This window comes from Battus philenor, unplaced genomic scaffold, assembly GCF_028537555.1.
Source record: "Battus philenor isolate CCGP_79_NKW_IND1 unplaced genomic scaffold, ilBatPhil1.0.hap1 SCAF_16, whole genome shotgun sequence".
NCBI lineage: Eukaryota > Metazoa > Arthropoda > Insecta > Lepidoptera > Papilionidae > Battus > Battus philenor.
In genome coordinates, this window is record NW_027181678.1 from 6,826,439 (window position 1) to 6,847,140 (window position 20,702).

Sequence of the window (20,702 nt, forward strand, 5' to 3'; positions counted from 1 at the left end):
AAAAAACGATGACAAATAAACTCGTTTCAATTTACTGAATTTTCAAATCGTTTTCTCGAAAAAATATCATAAAACTACAATCTTTAACAACTTTCAGTAGTAAGAAATGCAACACCATTTATCCACGCGGAAACAAATCAAATCAAAATGCAATTGCATCTACGTTATGAATCTCGGAATCGACAATCCAATAGATCCAGTTTATTCCTCTAGGAAATAGACACACATATCGAAAATTTGTTATGATACTCATCATCAAGTGTTTGCTTGTGATTAGGTTAGTCCAAAATCATTGCTTCAATGTTACTTACAAACTTATCAAAAGTTATGAAAACTGATAAACCTATTACGTGCCCATAAACTATACAGTTTCGTTTTATAAATCATTGTTTTATATTTCAGCTAAAAATAAGATAGTACTTGTGTATTTTGTAATTAAGTATACTATTTTTATTTTTAATCGAGCCTTGACAGTTTAAAAATCCATGAAGAATTTACTCCAAATTTTTTTTGAAGTTAAACATTATGTACAAATTTATTGTGATAAAACTTAGAATAGTAGTGACAAAAGTAGTACTAAGTTGACCAAAGTCCGTAAAACGGACACTTGAGGAATAACGCTTAAGCAATACTCATGTGAGTTTTACTATTTCTGAATCATGTTCAATCCATGCATCTGATCAAAAGAAGAGAAAATCTTTTTATACCTGATTTAACTAACAGAACTGCACATAATGTATACAGCAAAAAGTAATAACAGATACAATCTCAGCAAACTGAAGACTGTCCATTTCCTAATATCAACAACTGTACTATTTTGATCACATCGAGACAAAAGAACTATTCAGATAAAGTGCCACTTTCTGGAACCACTTCCTGGAAACAGGATAGACTTAAAAACGTCGTAAATAGCTATTCTCTACCAAGCCAAAAACAGAGCAGTGTAGAACCAATTTATGAATATTTCTTAATGAAGACACTATAAAGACAAACATGGACTTTAATAACAAAACACAAAAAAGGCACAAGAATGTGAAGCGCAGTAATGGTGACTTATGAGATACTGCATTCAAAAAATTTATAAACTATTCGTCGATATAATTATATTTGCATAACTCAGTTTTTTTATCAATATACTGTCGTTAAGACCTGCAAAAATTTTTATAAAATAGGTTACAGGTAAAATTTTTGAAAAATTATAGAAAGTAAACCTTGTTATATAAATATTTATTTTATTCATCATCAACTTCTAACACTTTTCAGATCATAAATTCTTTAGATTGGATAGATTAACAACAACGAGAATCAAAAACGTATCAAAATGCAAAGCAACAATTCCTTGCCACATAAGTTTCTCTTAAAATTAACCAAAAAAATAACAGTACCTTATTATAAAGTCGCCATTTAAAAGTCATTTGTTAAGTTTGTCAAAACAAAACCAAAATTGTGCTGAAATAAGAAAGTAACAACAGAAATAAAAAAGGCAATCTTTTGTGTGTTCTTTGTGTCACAGCATCGTTACAAAGCTGTTTCAAAAGTTTTCCCCTAAGGTTATAAAAACTTTAATGTGTCGCGGAAGAAAACATGGACACATAAATAGGCTATAGTGGTCATTCGTTGCTAAGCAAGGAGAGCTAAAGAGAAAGTTTGCTCATTAAATCAGGGGCAGGAGTGAAGTTTCTCTAATCCAACGAAATGATTCCCAACAAATTTGGTGCAAACTAGAAGCTTCTAGTTGTAATAAAACACAAAGAACTAAATGACTTTCTGTGATCAGTGAATTTATATTGTACTAAAACTTAAATTATTTTTCATATCGTATCGCTATGAACAGAGCATTTACCTTACGTTAAGCACTACGGCGCCATCATAACATAGTGATATTGGTGCTATTGGCAAAGATGCTCATTTTATTATATGTTTAAATATGATAGTTAATAAACTGAATATATAATTTAATATTGAAACAGCTGTTAAGCACCCGATAGCAAAATGATGTTTATTGCAGCAATTGCTATTTTATCATTTTATAAAAAAAACTCAAATTTAAATGTAAATAAGAAACTCTTGAAAAATTTGAATCACATATTATCAACATCGAATACGACCGAAACGTGCAACATGAGCTTACCTCGGGGCATATTTGATGCGATCTACCTCACATGACATAGTCGAAAATTCTATTATGATGTATAGATTGCCTCGCTGTCAGTGCTGGCCTGAGGCTACATAGAATATTGTTTGTAGACTACACAATGTACAGATAAGCATTTAATGCAATTAAAATATTAATCTTATTTTTATTAAAGGTAATCTGAAGTAAGAGTCGTCTCGTGAGATCCTTAGTGTTTCCATTGTTGATTCAAGATGCAAAACTGGAAATGATAAAAGGAAGAGAATGAAAGCCTTGAAAAGAAAGTTGTCTGAACACGAGAAGAATGTGCGGATAGCATGGACTCTATCTCTCCCTGCACTAATCTTTTCATTCGCGAGAAACACAAGGTCAAGCAATACGCAAGTTTTAAATGTAATTAGAATTAAAGTCCACGCCAAAGACAGATTAGTTACTCAAGGTAGGGTAAATAGCTCTAAATCTAAAGGCCGTTGTCGAATTAAGTGAGGGCCCTCGTGATCCCATCGCTTCTGAATTTATATATGCGACGTGCCTCGGAGGGGATAAGATGGCAAGAGACTGTGAGATCCCGTGATCACAATTGCTTTGCCAAAACATAACTAATAACTAGGAAGAAGTCGGAACTAAATCATGTTTTATGGTAAATATTTACCTAAATGGCAACACGGCGCTTACTTTCCTAAATAAATTGAAGACGAATAGAAAGGAGTATAAAATAGCATCTTATGTTTGTCAAATTATAAATCGTATTTTTTTTCCGATATTTGCTTCGGAGTAACGCCACAAATGACGACATCCATGGCCAGACGCTTCACATAGTGGCTATATCTCTCCAGACACTCCTAAAGTTTAATAAATTGTAACTTTACTTACGTTATAGTTTTAAAACCACATTTTACACATGTTACATGGACAACTATTAAGAATATTTCCCTAATGGACAAACAGTTTTGGCTTACCTTTAGATAACTCAGACCTTAAACACCCTTTACTAATCAAATTTGTCATAAATAAATTTTCATAGTCACCCAACTATGATGGAAGCCTACCATTAATCTATGCCTGAAGCATGAATAACAAAATTTACAATTTTCATAATATGACGAAGGCCTGGCGCTCACGACCACTGGCGCTTCTAGGATCATATGCCAAGGTCCGTAACCAATAAGCTACGATTTTTAGCGATAGATAATTATATCTTATCTTTAAAAAATAAGTTGACTGTGACCATAGGCTAACAGCACCGCTAGCTAGAATCAAGTATTTCTTTTACTAGACAAAATTCAGGCGTTTCTCCCCATGACTTTCTTTCGAAATGTTTCATTAATATTTATTTGTATCAATTGTAATTAGTAAGTTTCTTGATTCATGGGGTGTAATTTATTTTGCCCTACGGATGACTCTGTGATACAAACTTATGCTGACGTAATAAAGCTTAATATACTAAAGATAATTAGAACCTCATAACTTTTTTTGTCGTGTTGGAATCTTCAGTAAAATAGGACCATCATCAATCTTCTTTCACGATTTATAAAATTTTTGCTATAAAAATTAGATAAATTACCTTATCGATTTTCTATCATAAATTTCTCAGAGAGATCAAGATTAATTAGGCGTGGAAATTGAATTTTAAGATGTGGAAAAGGCAGGATGTTTATTTAATATTAATTATCTTTATTTAATGTTCTATTCTATAAGTTTATTTTAATTTGCTTTAGAGAAAACTATTTTATAACTGATGAGACTTAAGAATCTGTTATCCCTTACTCGTGTTTAATAACTGCGGTTCGGAGAATCTTTAATACGATACTCGATAATAATATTCACCGGTAAAATAATGAAAGTTCTTTTTTTTTTTCAAGAGCCTTTTTCTCTTAGGTAACTAATAATAGAACTTAATCTTCGTTAAACAAGCAACGACATAAAAACTTTGTCTTATTTTAACAGGAATAAGGAGGGGACCTAAAACTTTCTTTGATCCGATGAAATGTAATAAAATACACTTAAACGCGGTGACAAGATTGAAAATCGCCCTGTTCGCATTATGGTTTTTGGAACCGATAATGTCAAATTTTGAAAGTAACTCAAGTATTAAATGATAAGGCATCTGAAAGATTTAAGAAGTGTCATAAATGTAAAGACTACATCGTAGCTAGTCTATTTCAATACATAACAACATGTGATAGTACCTTTTCCGTTTTTTGTGTAAATGATGAGGGATCCAATTACTAATGACGAGCAATTATACACTTCGTACTTACATTTATAACATAAGAGTAACTTTGGGCGTCACGGCTGAATAAGTCTATATTTATTAGCATTATTCAAATTAAATAATTTCTTAGTAATTATTGATTTTAATGTACGTTTTAAACTTTGTTTTGTTTTTTGCCTTCTGCATGCTTCACTTTTTTATCTTTTTTATGTAGGTTAGATTTTAATATTGTAGGAGCTAAAAGAAAATATACATTAATTTTCTTTTTTCTTCAAAATGTCTGCGTGCGACAGTTTCGAAACGGAAAGTGTCAATCATCCTTGGTACATAAATTACGATAAGATTCTTTTTATAATTCAAGACAGGATTTTTTTGATTGCCGTACACAAATTATGACAGAAATGTCATCTTATATGTACATAAAAATTCTAATCATTAATTTATCTTTGAAATAATATAAAGAAAAAGACTTATTTTCCGTATGATTTATTGTATATGATATCAGCCTACTATCTTCAATCTAAATTAGTTATTACTTTTTACAAAAAAGTTGCCTGTGTTTGATAATTTCTTTGATGATAAAAATATTTTTATTCCTTTGAACTAAAGTAAACCTGTAATGAACGTTATTGGACAATATTAAAAATGTCTACATTTCTAATATTAATTATCAATTTGTTCTCGTCTTTATGAAATTGTTATAGGGGATATTCATCTATTATTTGCTGGGACCGAAAATTTCTTGAGTGTTGACCATGAGCTGCTAAACGTGACGTAGGTAAGTCCTCCAGTAAGTAGACCGTCACGCGGGCCATTCACCAAACCTGGTCATCGCGGCGATATTTGAGGATGACCTATGCATTCCAATGAGTATCTATCAGCCTAAATGATGTTGATGATTATGTTATCCATGTGTTGAAACTATTGTTTCTTAATGCCCGTGCTCCTTGACATCATCGTTATGAAGTAAAATTAAACTTTCGCTTTCGGAAGGCGTTTCAAGCAACGGTAAATTTTCAACTTCACCTAAAACAAACGTGATCTATAGTTTTCGTTTTTTTTTTCAATTATTCAATCGTTAATGATATGATTTTTTTCTACGTCCACTTTGCTCTAAATGCTTGTATTACTTGAATTCTAAATTCAAACTTACCGATTCTCACTGTAAAGTTCATAGCCTCACTTTCATCTAACATCGAAAAAACATTTTCAACAGGAATGTAGACATTTTGCGTGTGTTCTAGGAAATCGGCATCTTTTTCGCATTTGCAAGGTCGTCTAAAAAAGAATTACATTCCTTTATTTTTATGAATTCTCCGGTCCTCTTTTATAACACGTAATGATAAATTACATAAAATAAGTTTTTACTTTACCTGTAAATTATTCTCTTACTCGGCATATTTGGTAAAAACAAGTCAATTTCGAAATAAAATTTTTCTGCGTTATCATCATTTACCAGAACAGTCCACATCATTCTTCCTGTGAAAAAGTTTATAACATTTTTACACTTTTCCTCGAAACACTATTGCAAGCTTGAAGGATTTCTTTTTGAGAGAGAACTATTAAAATCATGCTAATAATAAAATGAATTTAGTTATAAGTTCAGATTTGAAATTGAAATAAATGATTGTATACATATCGTTAATACAAAATACATATTACATTACCATGTGTAATAATTTTATAAAAGGTAGTTGTATTTTTTTTTAATGGCAGCACTACTAGACCCCGTCACTCTTTTGTGACAACAGCGATTTGATTATTGAGTCGGGAGCTCGGTCACTTGTTCGATAATCATCGAAGTGATAAGTTGTCAAGTGGAAACTATGCTAGTTGGCCTATAAGAGTATTAAAAATGGAATAAAAGTATTTACTGTGCTGTAAATTGTAGTTTACCTGATATTTCATACTAAATATTGTTTTATTATTTACTTTCTTTATCTTCTTAACAACCGATTTATAAGATACTAGGTGTACCCATTCACGCGTTGCTCTGTTAAGCATCTAATTAAAAATCTAAACAATAATGAAGTTTTGATACTTCAAAAAAATCTTCTGGGTATATACCTAATAATTTATTAAATTTTTACGGCGACTGAGTGTGAACGATTTTTAAAATTTATCGAGTACGGACAGACATATTCGTTTTTATGTATATAGACTAACCGAAAATCAAGAAACGATACAAATCTAATTATTCCGTCCTTAACAACTTAACCTTAAAATCAAACCATTTTTGAGAATTTTGTAATTACTCATAAACACGCAAATTTAATCAATAAAACAGAAACGTTGTTAGCCAGGTGTTAACCTTTATAACAAAAATATCGTGACCGCTTGTTTAAAAATAATGATATAATTATGAATATTGCATTATAAAGTTATGGAATGTATAAATCGAAAAATATATATAAGCTACGATTGGAAATAGGTGTAAATACCGAAAAGGGAGAATATATGTGATTTACTGTCAGCGCAGTACGTGGATTCATAAGAACAACACTAACTAATCACTAATTTCTCTCCATCTACCAGCGATGAACTCTGTTACATCGAGAAACCCATAGTTGCGATTGCGGTAGCCAACCCTTTTGAAGACACGTCAACAAGCATACGAGAGTATGGGGCCCGGATCTTATTACACTTTATCCGAATGCTCGGTGTTGGAAGCAAGGCGCACTAACTTTATTTTAAATATCGCTACGGTGCAGAAATCAAGGAAACTCTTAATGGAAAGTCGGGAGAAAAATAATATGACGGAATACGATCCGATCTGGCAGAATACGGTCATACCCGGTGTGACGAAGAGTCCACATCTCATAGTGTGAAGTATGCAACTGGTCATACTGCGGTGGCTCGGAGTGGAGCAGCCGAAAGAATAAGAGGGCAATCAACAACTCAATGGGCGGACTCTGTATGGGTGGTGATGGGCGTCATAATAACGAAAACATTCAAAAAGGTCATAGAGACCTGTGGAGACATCTCCATCACCAAGGCTTTCCAGAAAGTGGGAGACCTTCATCAATAACGATGAACAACTAAAAAGGGGAATGTATGGTACACCAAATCCAAAAATCAATGGCTTCAAAAATGATAACGTAATGATAATATGGTAATATATAATAATAAATACAGTAAAATCGTAAATATAGTAAAATGCTTCGAGATGCCACAAGTTCTACGTAAATAAATAAAATTAACTATTGTAACTTATTAGTTAATAGTTAAGCTATGTCCTATTACCCTATATATGTTCTAAGCACGGCACTACTTACCTCCCCTTTTATCGTAAATCTGGTAGACGTTAAAGACTTTATCGTAGCATTTCATTAAGAAATAATTAAGAACAGGTTCAGTTCTTTTTGCATCCCATTTGTCCTTTACGGTTATGAAGGGTAATTCCGTTACTTTTTGCTTATGTTCTACAAAACAATGATCCATCCATTCACCAGCACGCCCTTCCCATGAACATTCTCCTGTAAATTACAATAGAAACTTGATTCAAAACTTTGTATTGACAGCGCACGCATTTATCAAAAAACTGTTAACTATTTTCCCGCAACTAACCTCTAAAATATTTAATAATCTTATTGATTCGTGAAATAGAAGCTTTGTAAATCGTAGTTTTCTTTTACGATTTAAACTTTCTAATTTTCGTTTAATTCGTTAATCATGCAATATAATTATGTGTGTACATAATATATAATTAATATACATTTAATTACAAAACAAAGTTATTAGGTACAGAAAAGTTAATACTCATTGTAATAATAATTAAGCCCTTAATGCTTTTGATCACGTTATGAAATTCAAAGAGAATTTTAACGCTTTGTACTTTATAATATAAGATGTAATATTCCTTAGATCATAATACTTATAGCATTTTTTTTTATTTTCATCTTAATCCTTTAAGTTAGCTTACATTAATAAAATAGATCAAGATGTATGTTATTTACTGCGAGCGTGATAGTCAAAGTTAAGAATTATTTAATTAGTATTTTTATTAAAATATTAATCGCACTTACCATAAACTCGAGCCATAAAACAGTTAATGATTCGGAATTGACAATGAGGAATGTGTTTCTCTAACAATGGCAGGTTTGCATGTTTTGGGCAGCCTTCGTTCGTGCATGGGAACAGGACCTTGTTCGCTAAAGACTCCAAAACCATTGGACGTACAAGGGAGAACTCTTTCTACAATCATTGTCACACGATTATGATTATGGTAAATTAGGTGAATAAAACAATTAGCATAATTCAAATAATTGACATATCAATTAAATTTAGACAATTACAACAAAATGAATAAGAAAGATATTTCAGTAGCATGCACACCTTACAAATATGACACTGGTAGCTCTTTTCGAAACATGGCCCGCATAGACTGTGACCGTCTACGCACAAATGAATAGGCGGTTTCATGTATTTGCCACACTTCGTACATGTTAAGTCCTTAATAAGGCTCTCGTAGTGATCCGTTTCGAGGAGGGTACTGAGGACAACTGAAAAATAAATCCGTTTTAAATTAATATACATCATCTTCATTATTTCATCCGTAAGACTTCTTCAGCCATAAGCCTTCGCCATAGATTTCCAATAGTACTGGTTAGAGACGGCCTACGTCGAACCTCTTCCGACATTAGCAAGGTCATCTGTCCACTTTGTGAGAGAACTCCCTGCGCTGCCGTTTCACGGTCTGTTCTATGCGCTATATGGCCTGCCCACTGTCACTTGAACTAACCAATTCGCTGGGATTTTTAATTACTATCTTTAGTATCTGGATTTCCTCATTTCCGAAAATAAAAAGTAAAAGAAAAACTAGATAAATTCTGAGCGCTATCCTCTCCATAGTCATTTAGCGACTATTAGTTTGCCAATGATGCCATAAGTGAGAGACCATGTTTCTTAAGTAACACACATTAATGCTTAAACTTTATTAAAATGTCAAAGGAACGAACCTGCTTCGCTGGATAAATTAAATATAATAATAGTTATATAAAAATCTATACGGAATTAAAATAAAACAGTCTATTAATATTACACTAGTACATAATTACTACGCAAGTCAAGAACTGACACTTGGAGATAGGTGCACAGCCAATACATTCACTTGGCAATTTATCTAAGTAATCCAGACGTACTGTAACGTCAGTTGAATATTCTGTATATGATGTACAGCGGACGAGATAGTTTATCCTAAAAGCACTAACCGTGCTGAAACGAATCCAAATGTCTAACATAAATAAACATCAAAACACAGTGTTGGGTGTTTTACTGTGTTCTATACCCAATGTTTGACGCAATCACTTGAATAATACATCAAAATATACATCTTATAAACATATTAAAAATATATACGATTTTAATTTATTTGTGATTTAACCACGCTTAATAATATTTTCGATTTACTATCGCGTTATAGGACGAAAACTTGCTATTTTCGTAAATTTTTTAGGTGAAAAAACATTATTATATTTACATATCTGAGATAATATTTATCCTACTTTAAAAACTGGGTTAGTCAACCAATGTTTGAAATAAATTCAATTGTACTAACTTATTAAGAACAGGTAGAAAATAACAACGATAAAACTGGGTCGGGAACTTCACGGGTAAATTCTCAACGTATGAATAAATTAACGTCAAACTTTTTTACATGTTAAAACAAACAATTTTACTAAATAGAATTCGAGTGAAATCTAAAAATGTACTAACGTTTTCTCCCAGTCAGCGACTGCGTCGATGACATTACGAAAATAACACTTCACGCACACAAAACGTAACCGGCTACACCGCCGCGCACTCCGTTTTGCAATTATTAAACACTTTCAGATACAAACGAACGAATGTAAGGCGATTATGGTGTAATCGTTCATCCATTTTCAATGATAAGATGGTAGTGTACATAACTCGGGCGTGATTGCGATTGTGCCTAGGTGTTGGCGACACTGCCCGCCGGTCTATATTTAATTTAACGCGGCAAGGTTACACGGTAAGGGCCGCAGTCAAGAGTCGTCTGACCAATTACAACAGAGTTCATGTATTTATTCATTAAAACTAAACCATTTCTTACTTAATTTAAGGTTCAATTTAGCAAATTTAATTCTATGTTCATTCTTATGCTTTCTTTTACAAACTACTTCACATGTATACATAGTTTAAATTTCGTAAGGCTATATATGTTTATAATTTCTCTAATACCCTTAAGGAATAATGATGAACAAAATAGATTAAAACGATCATAAATTAATAGACGTCGATAATCGCCACATTTAATTGAGCTAAATCGAAAAATTTATTTCATATGGCACTTACATAATGTACGAATTTGAAATTAAAAAATTATTATTTTAAAAACATTTAAATTTATTATTATTAGTGTTACATAAATACATACTTCTTGACTAAAATTATAACTTTTATTTCGATCCAAATACTTATATGAGAAAAATTATGTTAGATAATAAAATTAAAAGAATACAATACAGTTCATCTCGCATAAAAATAAGAAACATGTGTATTGTGCCAAGAAAAAGAAATTACGCGATACGAAATAGTAAAACACCTACGAGTAAAAATTAAATGCCTCTTTAGAACGTTTATAAACAACTGAGGAGATGATAAAAACTTACATTTGATCCTAAATATTATTATTTTGTTAAAACCAATATTATAAATTTGACAAATATTTCGTAGCATATATTTTTTTTACAACTAAGCGCTGAAATGTAGAAAAAACGATCGTACACACCGTATTGTAATAGTGGAAATGTCTGATTCGTATTTAACATTGATTTTTCAGCGTACGCGAGAGTTTGGGTACAATCTAACTCATTGTCTACTTCAGAGGAAACCATTGCTTCGTTACATGGATTTTTTTTGTCCATTTCTAATGAGAAATTATAGATTGGTATTTTCTTTTCCGACCGTTACAACTCACCACAAAGATCACAGCAGTAAGCTGTTATCATACTGTGGTATCGTTTACGCACATGCGCAATTTTCAACTTCAGCAAGATTTAACCACAAAAAAGATTGTATACGTATCAGGAAATATATAACATTGTTAACTGATAACGTGTATGAAAATACCGCATTGAATTTGCGTAAATCGATTATCGTTGATTAAATTCAAGTATGTACGTCAGGCTCACCAGTGATAGTAAATTATATATCAGATTAAATATCAATAGATGTATCCAAATAAATGATACAATAATTATTTATATATAACTCTTATCCCGTACAAATGTAGTAATTTGAGTATAGTATACCAAAATTCATCATTATTTTACAGTCACTGTTTACTAAATCAATCCTTTAAAAATAATTTGTACGTTTTTTTATTTTAACCCATATCGGTCGAAAGTCACCTCTGACGTGACAACTGTAGTTCTCTTCAGCGGTCGTATGGCATGTGTGAGGTGACAAGTTGGATCATGATGAAACTTGCTGTCTATTGAATGCGTATACGACTGTCTTTTCAGTTTATCATTACCAATAAAGCATTTACCTTATGCAGCATATCAAAATTTTTTTTAGTACATATAATTTTTTTTTTGATAAAAAATTAAATTTATTAACTTTAATAGTATCTTCAACAAATAATGAGGGAAGATTGGATGGGAAACTACATATTTTGCAACCTGATGGATGGATGGCCTGGAGGAAGGAAAACAACACTACTATTGTGAAACGTAAAAAAGAAAACCATTCCCTCATGTTGGAGATTGTTTCAAAAAAACTACACATTAAATACATATAAATAAATGTATTACTTTTTCAGAAAATATATATTTTTGAAGAAAATTCTTAAATTGAAACGAATAATAAAAAATATATTTTTTCATATTTATTAAAAATAACTACAACCTGGTGAGAATTAAGCTTTCGAAACGTGGCGTCCGATAAGAGTTAAATTATAATCACTGCAAAATAATTAATATTGTATATTATGATTATTTCTATTCTAATCTAGTAATAAAATAATACACGTGTATAAAATCACATAAAATGTAGAAAGTAATCTTCTCTAATATTATAGTTATGTAAATTACTAACAGTGTTAAAACTGTGTAATCACACGTATTTCGCATACCATTGTCTTGACACGCATAGGTTCGCAATAAAATCAATAGCAGTGGAACGCTACAAGCATCGCCATATTAGCTATCAGAGTTGATTAACCTTACCAAGGATTACCAGGATAATTCAGAGATATAATTGTTGTGATTAACCTAAATTGTTTTTGAATTGATGCCCCATTTCACTATGTTGTTTATCTTTCTTAACAACTATTCCTTTTTAATAAGGCTTGCTAGTTTAGTAAACTGTTTTATAATTGTTGAATGTTGACTGACTGAGTCATTTAAAACCTCTTTACATTTTTATTTGTTTTTATATTGACAGTTCGTGTTGCGATGCAGTTTATTTTGCTCGTTTGTTCTATTAATCTATTATTACTAGTATTGTTAGTCTATTATTTCACTGTTGCCAATTTTTTAAAATTATAATTAACCATAATTTTTATTTATTTATTCCATTTATACAGTCCACACGCTTGCTAATATTTTTGTATCTCATGTTAAAAATTAACTAACATAGCACATAGTTCATCAGCAAGGCTTCTATTGTCATTGACGAACTTTTATAATGCTTGTAAAGCAGCATCATTTGTCAGTGTCCCAGAATGTTATTTAAACTTTTCCTTCTCTTATTATAGAGAGAATTTTTAAATTAAAATGTATTATATCTTACACATATAGTGTAAGTATACTATTATATATTTTATTTTAATATTACTTCTATATATACCTTAATATTATTTTGATTTATACATTATTACCGGTAATTAATTTTATATAAGTACATAAAATTCTTTATACATAAAAAAATTATCCATCCAAAGGTTGTCTATTAAAAATCGTGGAATGTGTTAAGACCGCCAATTATATTCATGTATTGCCTATTATATGATATTTCTATGTTATTTTTATAAGATCTATAATAAAATAATGATGAAAAATCTCAATTTGTCTTGTTTATGCGGCAATAGGAGACTTATTTTCGCTTTATTTATCTATATCGAATAAAAAAGGAATGACTAAGACTGATAAGAATGACTAAAAATGATAATGCATGAGACAATCGTGAAATAAATTTTGTATAGATATTATTTTTACACAAAATAACTTTTTACCACCACTGAAATTTACACGGAACAAATGGCGTTCAAATTTTATAGTTTGAGGTGATGTGTCTGCAATGACGAATCAAGCGATCATGACGAATTAAGCGACCAACCAGGATATTTAACTTTAACAATGTTACATTACATGTGGGATAAACATTTTAAATTATTCAAATTTTTTTATGTTTTACAACTGAACTGAACATTGTAACTTATCATTGTCTAACTTAAACAAACGTGACTTTACCGTTGAAATTGCTTCCATTGTTTTATATCTAAGTCATAATTTGCACAGAAATGGTCTGATCGGACCTTAATTTAATTTGCGTACGCAGTGGCGTCCGATAAAAGCGTTCAATGAGGATAAAATAGACTTTATGACTCTTTGTTGTCAAGGGAAAAAAAAATGAATTAAATCATTACATTTACATTGAATTATTACAACCTCATTGACGCGTTTCTTAAAAGGCACTTTGGATAATGAAAATTTAATTTTAATATGATAACATTCTCTTTAATGAAAATCGATATTAATTGACTTTTTTTATATTTTCGGATTCCGTATTTAGCAAAATATCATTATCATTATCATTTCAGCTGTTCGTCATCTATTGCTGCACATAGGCCTCCGGCATAGATTTCCAATAAAACGAAGGAGGCTTGCATCCAGCTTCAATTAAAAAAGTATAATAGCATAATATCCGTGTAAGTATATTTTGAATTTAAATCTTGTGTATCACGCGCTTATTTACGTACATTCATTGTTCAAGTTCAATATTAGTGTTACTATATTTTCAAAGAAACGACTGCAACCAAAACCAACTTTATTTACTATTTAAAAAAAATTGTAAACTCTCAATAAAATCTAATTATTACAAGCTTGTCATGTTTCTTAAAATTGTCATTTCGTTGAAATTATTATCTGTAGTACATTAGAGACAGTAAACAAGGTCAAAGAGCACAAATTAATTAGTTGGTATTTTTCCAATCTGTACACACAGTCTCAATAGTGTTAAACAAAATTATAGTTATATAATCTAAAGTGGATTAAAAATGCGTATAGAATGCTTAATTTGGATACCATACATACGCGGCGCCCGTAACCACAAGCACTATGTTGAAACCGCATAGATGAGACTCTTGTATCGACAGATCGCTGCCTGGATGCCGCAAATATACACCATTCGTTCCTTTCCAACGTTGCGTGAGTGCCGCATATAAGCGACGCTCGTACCCATAAGTCGATGTTGCTCTCGGCTGCGATCGCTCGAAGCAGACGCACGCTCCGTCCGCGCCCTACCTGCAACCAGCGCTGCCGTCTAGAGCTCTCCCCGCCGTGCGAAATCCTTGCACCCAAGAACGAATTAAATTAACTCGGTTCATCACTAATCCATTAAATGCCAAAGTCTAAAAACATTTGACAACAAGCAGTTACGTAAGAATAATTAGTCATAAAAAATGTCTCGGCGGCGAACGCAAAGTGCTCGCCCGACAACTGCAACATCATAACTGAAAAATCCGAACAGTCTATGATTTTGACGGTACTATTTTGGAATTATCGTATTTAAAAAACGCTAATCTGCCACCAGACACACTGCATTATTAATAAATCAAAAAGGTTCAACGTCTTATAAATCAAGACACCATTAAGCACTTTATTGGTGTCTTATGTATCCTAATTCATTCATTTACACTATTAGATAGCGTTTTATTTTAAATAACCTAAAGTACTTTACTAAAATACTGTATACTATAATGGTAATGGTAATAAGTAAATAAACAGGAATGAACAAGTTTTATACCATCGCTTAGTAATTCTTTGTATTTAAAAAATGAAAAGTGTCTAATTATGAAAATTTTAAAATTTACATTTCAAATTAGTCTAAGACTAGCAGATAAAAGTATATATAGTGTTTACTTATAGACTCTATCTTATAAAGAGTATTTTAATAAAAATAAATACGTATATGTAATATTTAAATATATACGTAAGTGACACTAAAAGTTTTTAGAACTGGCCAGCTTCAAAATTAAAAATAATATTTTAAAATTCTAAAAAAGAACTCATTTCTTATAATTTTGCATAACATTTTATGATTTTGTATTTTTTTACGTTTAGGCGTCATTATGCATTTAACACATGAAAATTTTCGTTATACTATTTCTTGTGATTTCCTCTGTGGTCTCATTGAGCAAGAGAGTCTGTATAGACTTCGGTTAGTTTTTGCTGAAACTCTATTTCACTCTCGTTTTATAACTGGTTTAACGAGTCTAAATGTGGTCGTATTCATTTCTTTAATGATCCAAGTGAGAGTGATTCTTTAACAGCGAATACCGAAGCTGACATAGAATTTGTGCACACACGATAGTCTGACAAGAGAGTTACCTATCCGCATATTCAAGTAGTAGTATTGGACAGGAGTAGTATTGGACATTGGAATGTGTCAAATACAGAGTCAAAGAATATGAAACTCAAGCCATGATAAATTTAAATAACTTGAAACTGTCTGTTATTATTTTCTATACAGAAATAATAAGCATCCAATAATTTACGAAAAAGAAAATTCTTCAATAAATTATATATTTTAATTTAATTTTTTTTATAAACATTTCGTTTTATTGCTTATTTTATTTACTTATAAACATTTTTTTAACTGGATTTCAAAACCAGTTTTATCTATGTTTCCCTTATTTGATAATAATTTATAACACGACGTACGTACATAATGAAACAACAAAACAAAAAAAACTATATCAGTAACGGTTCAATAATTTTTACGTAATGTACGTGCAAACTGATAAGCGATTCATAATAATATATTTACAGTAGTCCAAAGGAAATGCCTCTTGATACAAACGTTTTTCCTAGATCACAAGTCAAGGCTTCAATTATTTGTACTAAATTTCCGTGTTTACAAAAGACATTGTTATTTGTAAGTTTTGATAACACACAAATACAAAGAGTAGTCTCTTTTGTTGTACGTATAAAAACACTTTTTTATTTATAAGTGTAGGCGTCATGATTGCAATTGCAATAAAAGACTTACAGAAACAAGTTACTTTATTTATAAAGTTACTGATCTGTTCTTCGTATTAATTTATATGTTTAAGAATGGGCCATATTAACAGTCCAAAGACACCAATAAACTATTGTTTTATTTTAGAATTTAATATCTATGAAGAGATGTATGTATGTACTTTCATTGTATAAGATATAATATATTAAACATTCCTTTGGAATATTCATGTGAAATATGTTGGCTGAATATATCTAATCCATCGGCACAGGTTCGATAGTGCACTCTTCCGTGAAAATATAAATGCCAACGGACCAATAGAGCTCCATCACAATATGCATGGACAAACGAAAGTGTGAAAATATCTATCAATCTGCCACATACCTAATTACCCAAGTATCCATTTAATTTTTAATTTTTATTATTAAATTTATTTAAGGTTTAGTTGATATCTACAACACATTGAAACAAATATAATAAATCTGTGAGCTGTATCTTATACGACAAAAGAAAAGAATACGCGAAGCTGTAAATACGTCGTAAACAATTTAAAAATAAATACATTGATATAAGAGTAAGCACAAGTTTGTAAAAAAGCACATAAAACCTTTTAATTTTTTTCTAATATCATTTCATTTATAAAATTTCAACACCAACATCTGGCCTTGTATTATCACACAAATTATTTGAGGTCAATAAGTTTGTTGATAAGGTGATATCACACACGAGGGAGCAACAGTGTCCCCATAGTCTACAAATTAAACTAAAAACAACGTCTTATCGAACTTCTATTTATAATTATCATAATATACAAATTTGCTATTAAGATATTAAGAGAATGGTACACAAAAGAAAAAAATACTCCTTCCTGATGCTCTAACTACATAGCCTCTTGTTAAAACGAAAGACAAATTTAAATTATAATTTCAACTACTAAAAAAGTTTGAATTACTTTGATTTATTCAAGTAAAAGACAGCAAATAACACACCTGTCTATCAAAGGGATCAAGTGTATTCTTTTGAATTATTGCATATCGTATTAGGTTGTAATGTTTTAGCTGTTAGATAAAAATATGTACCTTCATTTGCCACCATCGGGGCGAAGACGGTTAACTTGGCTAGGTCGGCATTACAGCCTGTTCAGTTTCCGTACCGATTATTTGCAGGTTATTAAATCGTTAGGTAGGTATTAAACCCTTATTTGCAGGATAGCAGGAGACATAACCATTTCCAAATATATTCTAATTCTCCTTTATATAATTAATAAAAAAAATCCATAAACCTTTAAAACTTTTATAGGTCTATACTTTCGGCAATGGTGAGACCGGCAGCTTACACAGTCGTCATGGTTTGTCCTTTCAGCCTAGAGACGGTCACTATAAGACGTAGGTTTCCCTCAAAAAGATATCTACAGGAGGATATACTATAATCACCTAGCTTGACAGGCGGGTTGGCGATCACAGTATGGTATTATGGTACACTGAGGACGGTGCTGCCCATCTTCTAGAAACTTGTTTGTGAGAAGTGACAAACCTATATATGCACAAAATGTTAATTATACAAGATTATATCCCGAGCAACAGACCCGCGACTAAGTATAACGTATAGAAATATTAAACGTTAGACCTTTACACGGCTTTCTGTTCTATTATATTCTCTATCTATTAAATAATTAGATAATTATTTACTTTATATATACCTACATATCTATTATAAATTTGATTAAATTCAAATTTTTCAAATGATTTTGAATAGCACTTCGTTTTTCTAAATTTAAACCTTCCATATAGTTACTGTTATTTTTAAAGAATATTGATGTAGTGAAATAATAGCACAGAAAGGCAGACGTTCGTAAATGAGTTTTAAATTCAAACAAAAAGTATTTTTGACTTCAACATGACAATATGCTAGTTTATAAACGTTTGCTAAAATAAGATTGATTTTGATTGTTAAATTAGTACAAACAAATACGTTAAGGAAGTCGAAATATATGATACTACATACATACATACAAGATCCTACACAAAAAATATTTCTTAACTTTATTGAACAAAGAGCGATGACTTAAAGCTTACATTTAAACAAATCATGTTGTAAAAGGGCAAAGTTTTAAATTAAGTTATTTCCACTTCAAAATGTTATTATGCACGCGTCTTTATGCCTTGAGACGTCCACTTGTTGTTTTGAACTGAATGTCGTTGTCATAATTGACACAGGTTATCAATTCTATTTAATGAGAGCTATCAACAGAATTGAACACTAGACGGAAACTCCAGTTTAACAACTACTCTGTTAGAATAAACATTTTAGTCGCGAGCAATCGCCGAATTAAAAATGTATTCAATTATTAACACAAAATTCAAGTGGATTTTATACGTAATGTGTATTTGTGCAAATGTTATAAGTGGTGAAACGTTAATCCTAAATTTGGTCGTGAAAGAAATTTGTACGAGATCCCTGACAAATGTGGTTTCATATCTTTGCACTCCAAATCCTGAAAATGATGTTCTCCTAACCGTCCATTCGAAAATACATCGAGCAAATACCTTTTCAAGAGAAAGATGTAAGAGAAATTACATAGATGAATGTTGCTTTCGTCCGTGCTCTATATCTCAACTAATGGAATACTGTCCGGAGAATTGGTGAACTTTTGTTTTATAGCAAGGCTGGATAACGGTGCTTTATTACATAGTGCAGCTGTGAAAGTACTGCTACGACTCCACTGTGATTACACGGACCGTTCTCGTAAAAATATTATTTAGGTATCGAAGATCTCTAATTTTTATACCGTATTATGTACGCTACTCGTGAAATATATATTTTAAAATGTAATTTTGCCCAGTAATAAAACATTGTTTTATATTAATATGAATATTAACAAACCTTGTTATAGTATTCGAAGAACATGATGTTATTTATTATTAGATAATGTTTTTCCTTACAAATTAATATATTTTATTCGTGTACATTTCAATTTTTGTAATTATAAAACATTTTAGTTAAATTTGCTACATTTAGACAATATTAATTTGTAAATATTGACGCATAAGATTTTTAAACATTCTTCCAGAAGATTATCTCATAATTTTTAAGTTTTGCCTCCTCTTAAATATTTATGTTCCCGGAACATATAATATATGGAATTAACTATGCCTGTTAACCAAATATTTGTGATCTTAAAAGTTAGGAAGTATACTTTAGAGTAGTGACAAAAATATGAAAAACGAGTATTAATGTATTAACATAAAATTAACAATTACTATAAATTATGAAGGCTTTTAAATAATCACTGATTTAATTAAGATTATTCCTCTACATGTGTACATTTATTCAAATTGCTGACTAATGAATGTTAATCATTTTATTTGTAGTTATTTATGTAAGTAAAAATTAAATGTTTATTTAAGAATTATTTAATACTGTGTCTTTTGCTAGTTTAATTGACTTATAATTTAAATATTTAGTTAGTGAATATATGTTGAACTAAAACACTATAATGAACAGTTTTGTAACGTATTATAACGCTTATTATACAGATCAAAATTAACACTGATAGTTTGTAACAGCTGTAACACTATTTTGAATTTTTTTTTCGAAACACAGGACTCTTTGCTTTGGCCATCAGGGTGCTGTAATAACAACTAAATTATGCACCAGGGCTGTAGTGGTCCTGTTTACCGGATCACTTCCAGGGACAAAGAAATTAAAATAATCGCACCATTATCGTTTTGTACATGTTTAAAATAAATTTGGAAGAAATAAGTATATTCCTTAATGAATTATCATTGTGAACAATTAAGTTACTAGCAATTAGTTTTAATTTGTACAGAATGTATTAAAATAATTATATAATAATATAATTTCTACAATGTCAAAATGGTTTTGGTTGAAGGCTCCAGCAAGTAAATCCGCCAGTTGCACTGTGTGCAACAATTTCAAATAAAAAAATCTACAGAGCTGTGTTTATTTTTCCAACCTATCCAGACATTAACTTAAGACAGACCTGGTTTGCTTGATATTAAGTAAGTTTTGATATAAATATTTTTATTGGGTGTGGATGCATAAGATCTTATTTCTATTCCTAAGGGATTAATATTCCTTTGTTATATTTTATAAATGAATAACTCGAATGAAAAATTAAAAGCA

At 30.7% G+C, this 20,702-nt stretch overlaps 1 protein-coding gene across 3 annotated transcripts; it reads right to left on the reverse strand.

Annotated features, from left to right (window-relative positions):
• Window positions 1-4,834: 4,834 nt before the first annotated feature.
• On the reverse strand, window positions 4,835-10,289 carry LOC137919374 (uncharacterized). 3 transcript variants are annotated; one of them, XM_068762430.1, is made up of 7 exons: window positions 10,065-10,289; window positions 8,685-8,851; window positions 8,375-8,543; window positions 7,625-7,825; window positions 5,723-5,828; window positions 5,503-5,627; window positions 4,835-5,375 (listed from the first exon to the last, which is right to left on the reverse strand). In XM_068762430.1, the coding sequence occupies exons 1-7, from the start codon at window positions 10,096-10,098 to the stop codon at window positions 5,281-5,283; spliced, it is 897 nt and encodes a 298-aa protein (XP_068618531.1). In that variant the 5' UTR covers window positions 10,099-10,289; the 3' UTR covers window positions 4,835-5,280. The 3 variants fall into 3 exon arrangements, with proteins under 3 accessions (XP_068618531.1, XP_068618532.1, XP_068618533.1); XM_068762431.1 differs by lacking the exon at window positions 10,065-10,289 and adding an exon at window positions 9,907-10,018; XM_068762432.1 differs by lacking the exon at window positions 10,065-10,289 and adding an exon at window positions 9,308-9,390.
• Between the last annotated feature and the right edge of the window lie 10,413 nt (window positions 10,290-20,702).

Coding starts and splice junctions, on each gene's coding strand:
- LOC137919374 (XM_068762430.1), bottom strand. CDS start 10,098: ATGTCATCGACGCAGTCGCTGACTGGGAGAAAAC. Junction 7,826..8,374: donor TTTTATGGCTCGAGTTTATG/GTAAGTGCGATT, acceptor TGTAATTTACAG/GAGAATGTTCATGGGAAGGG. Junction 5,628..5,722: donor AGTAAGAGAATAATTTACAG/GTAAAGTAAAAA, acceptor ATTCTTTTTTAG/ACGACCTTGCAAATGCGAAA.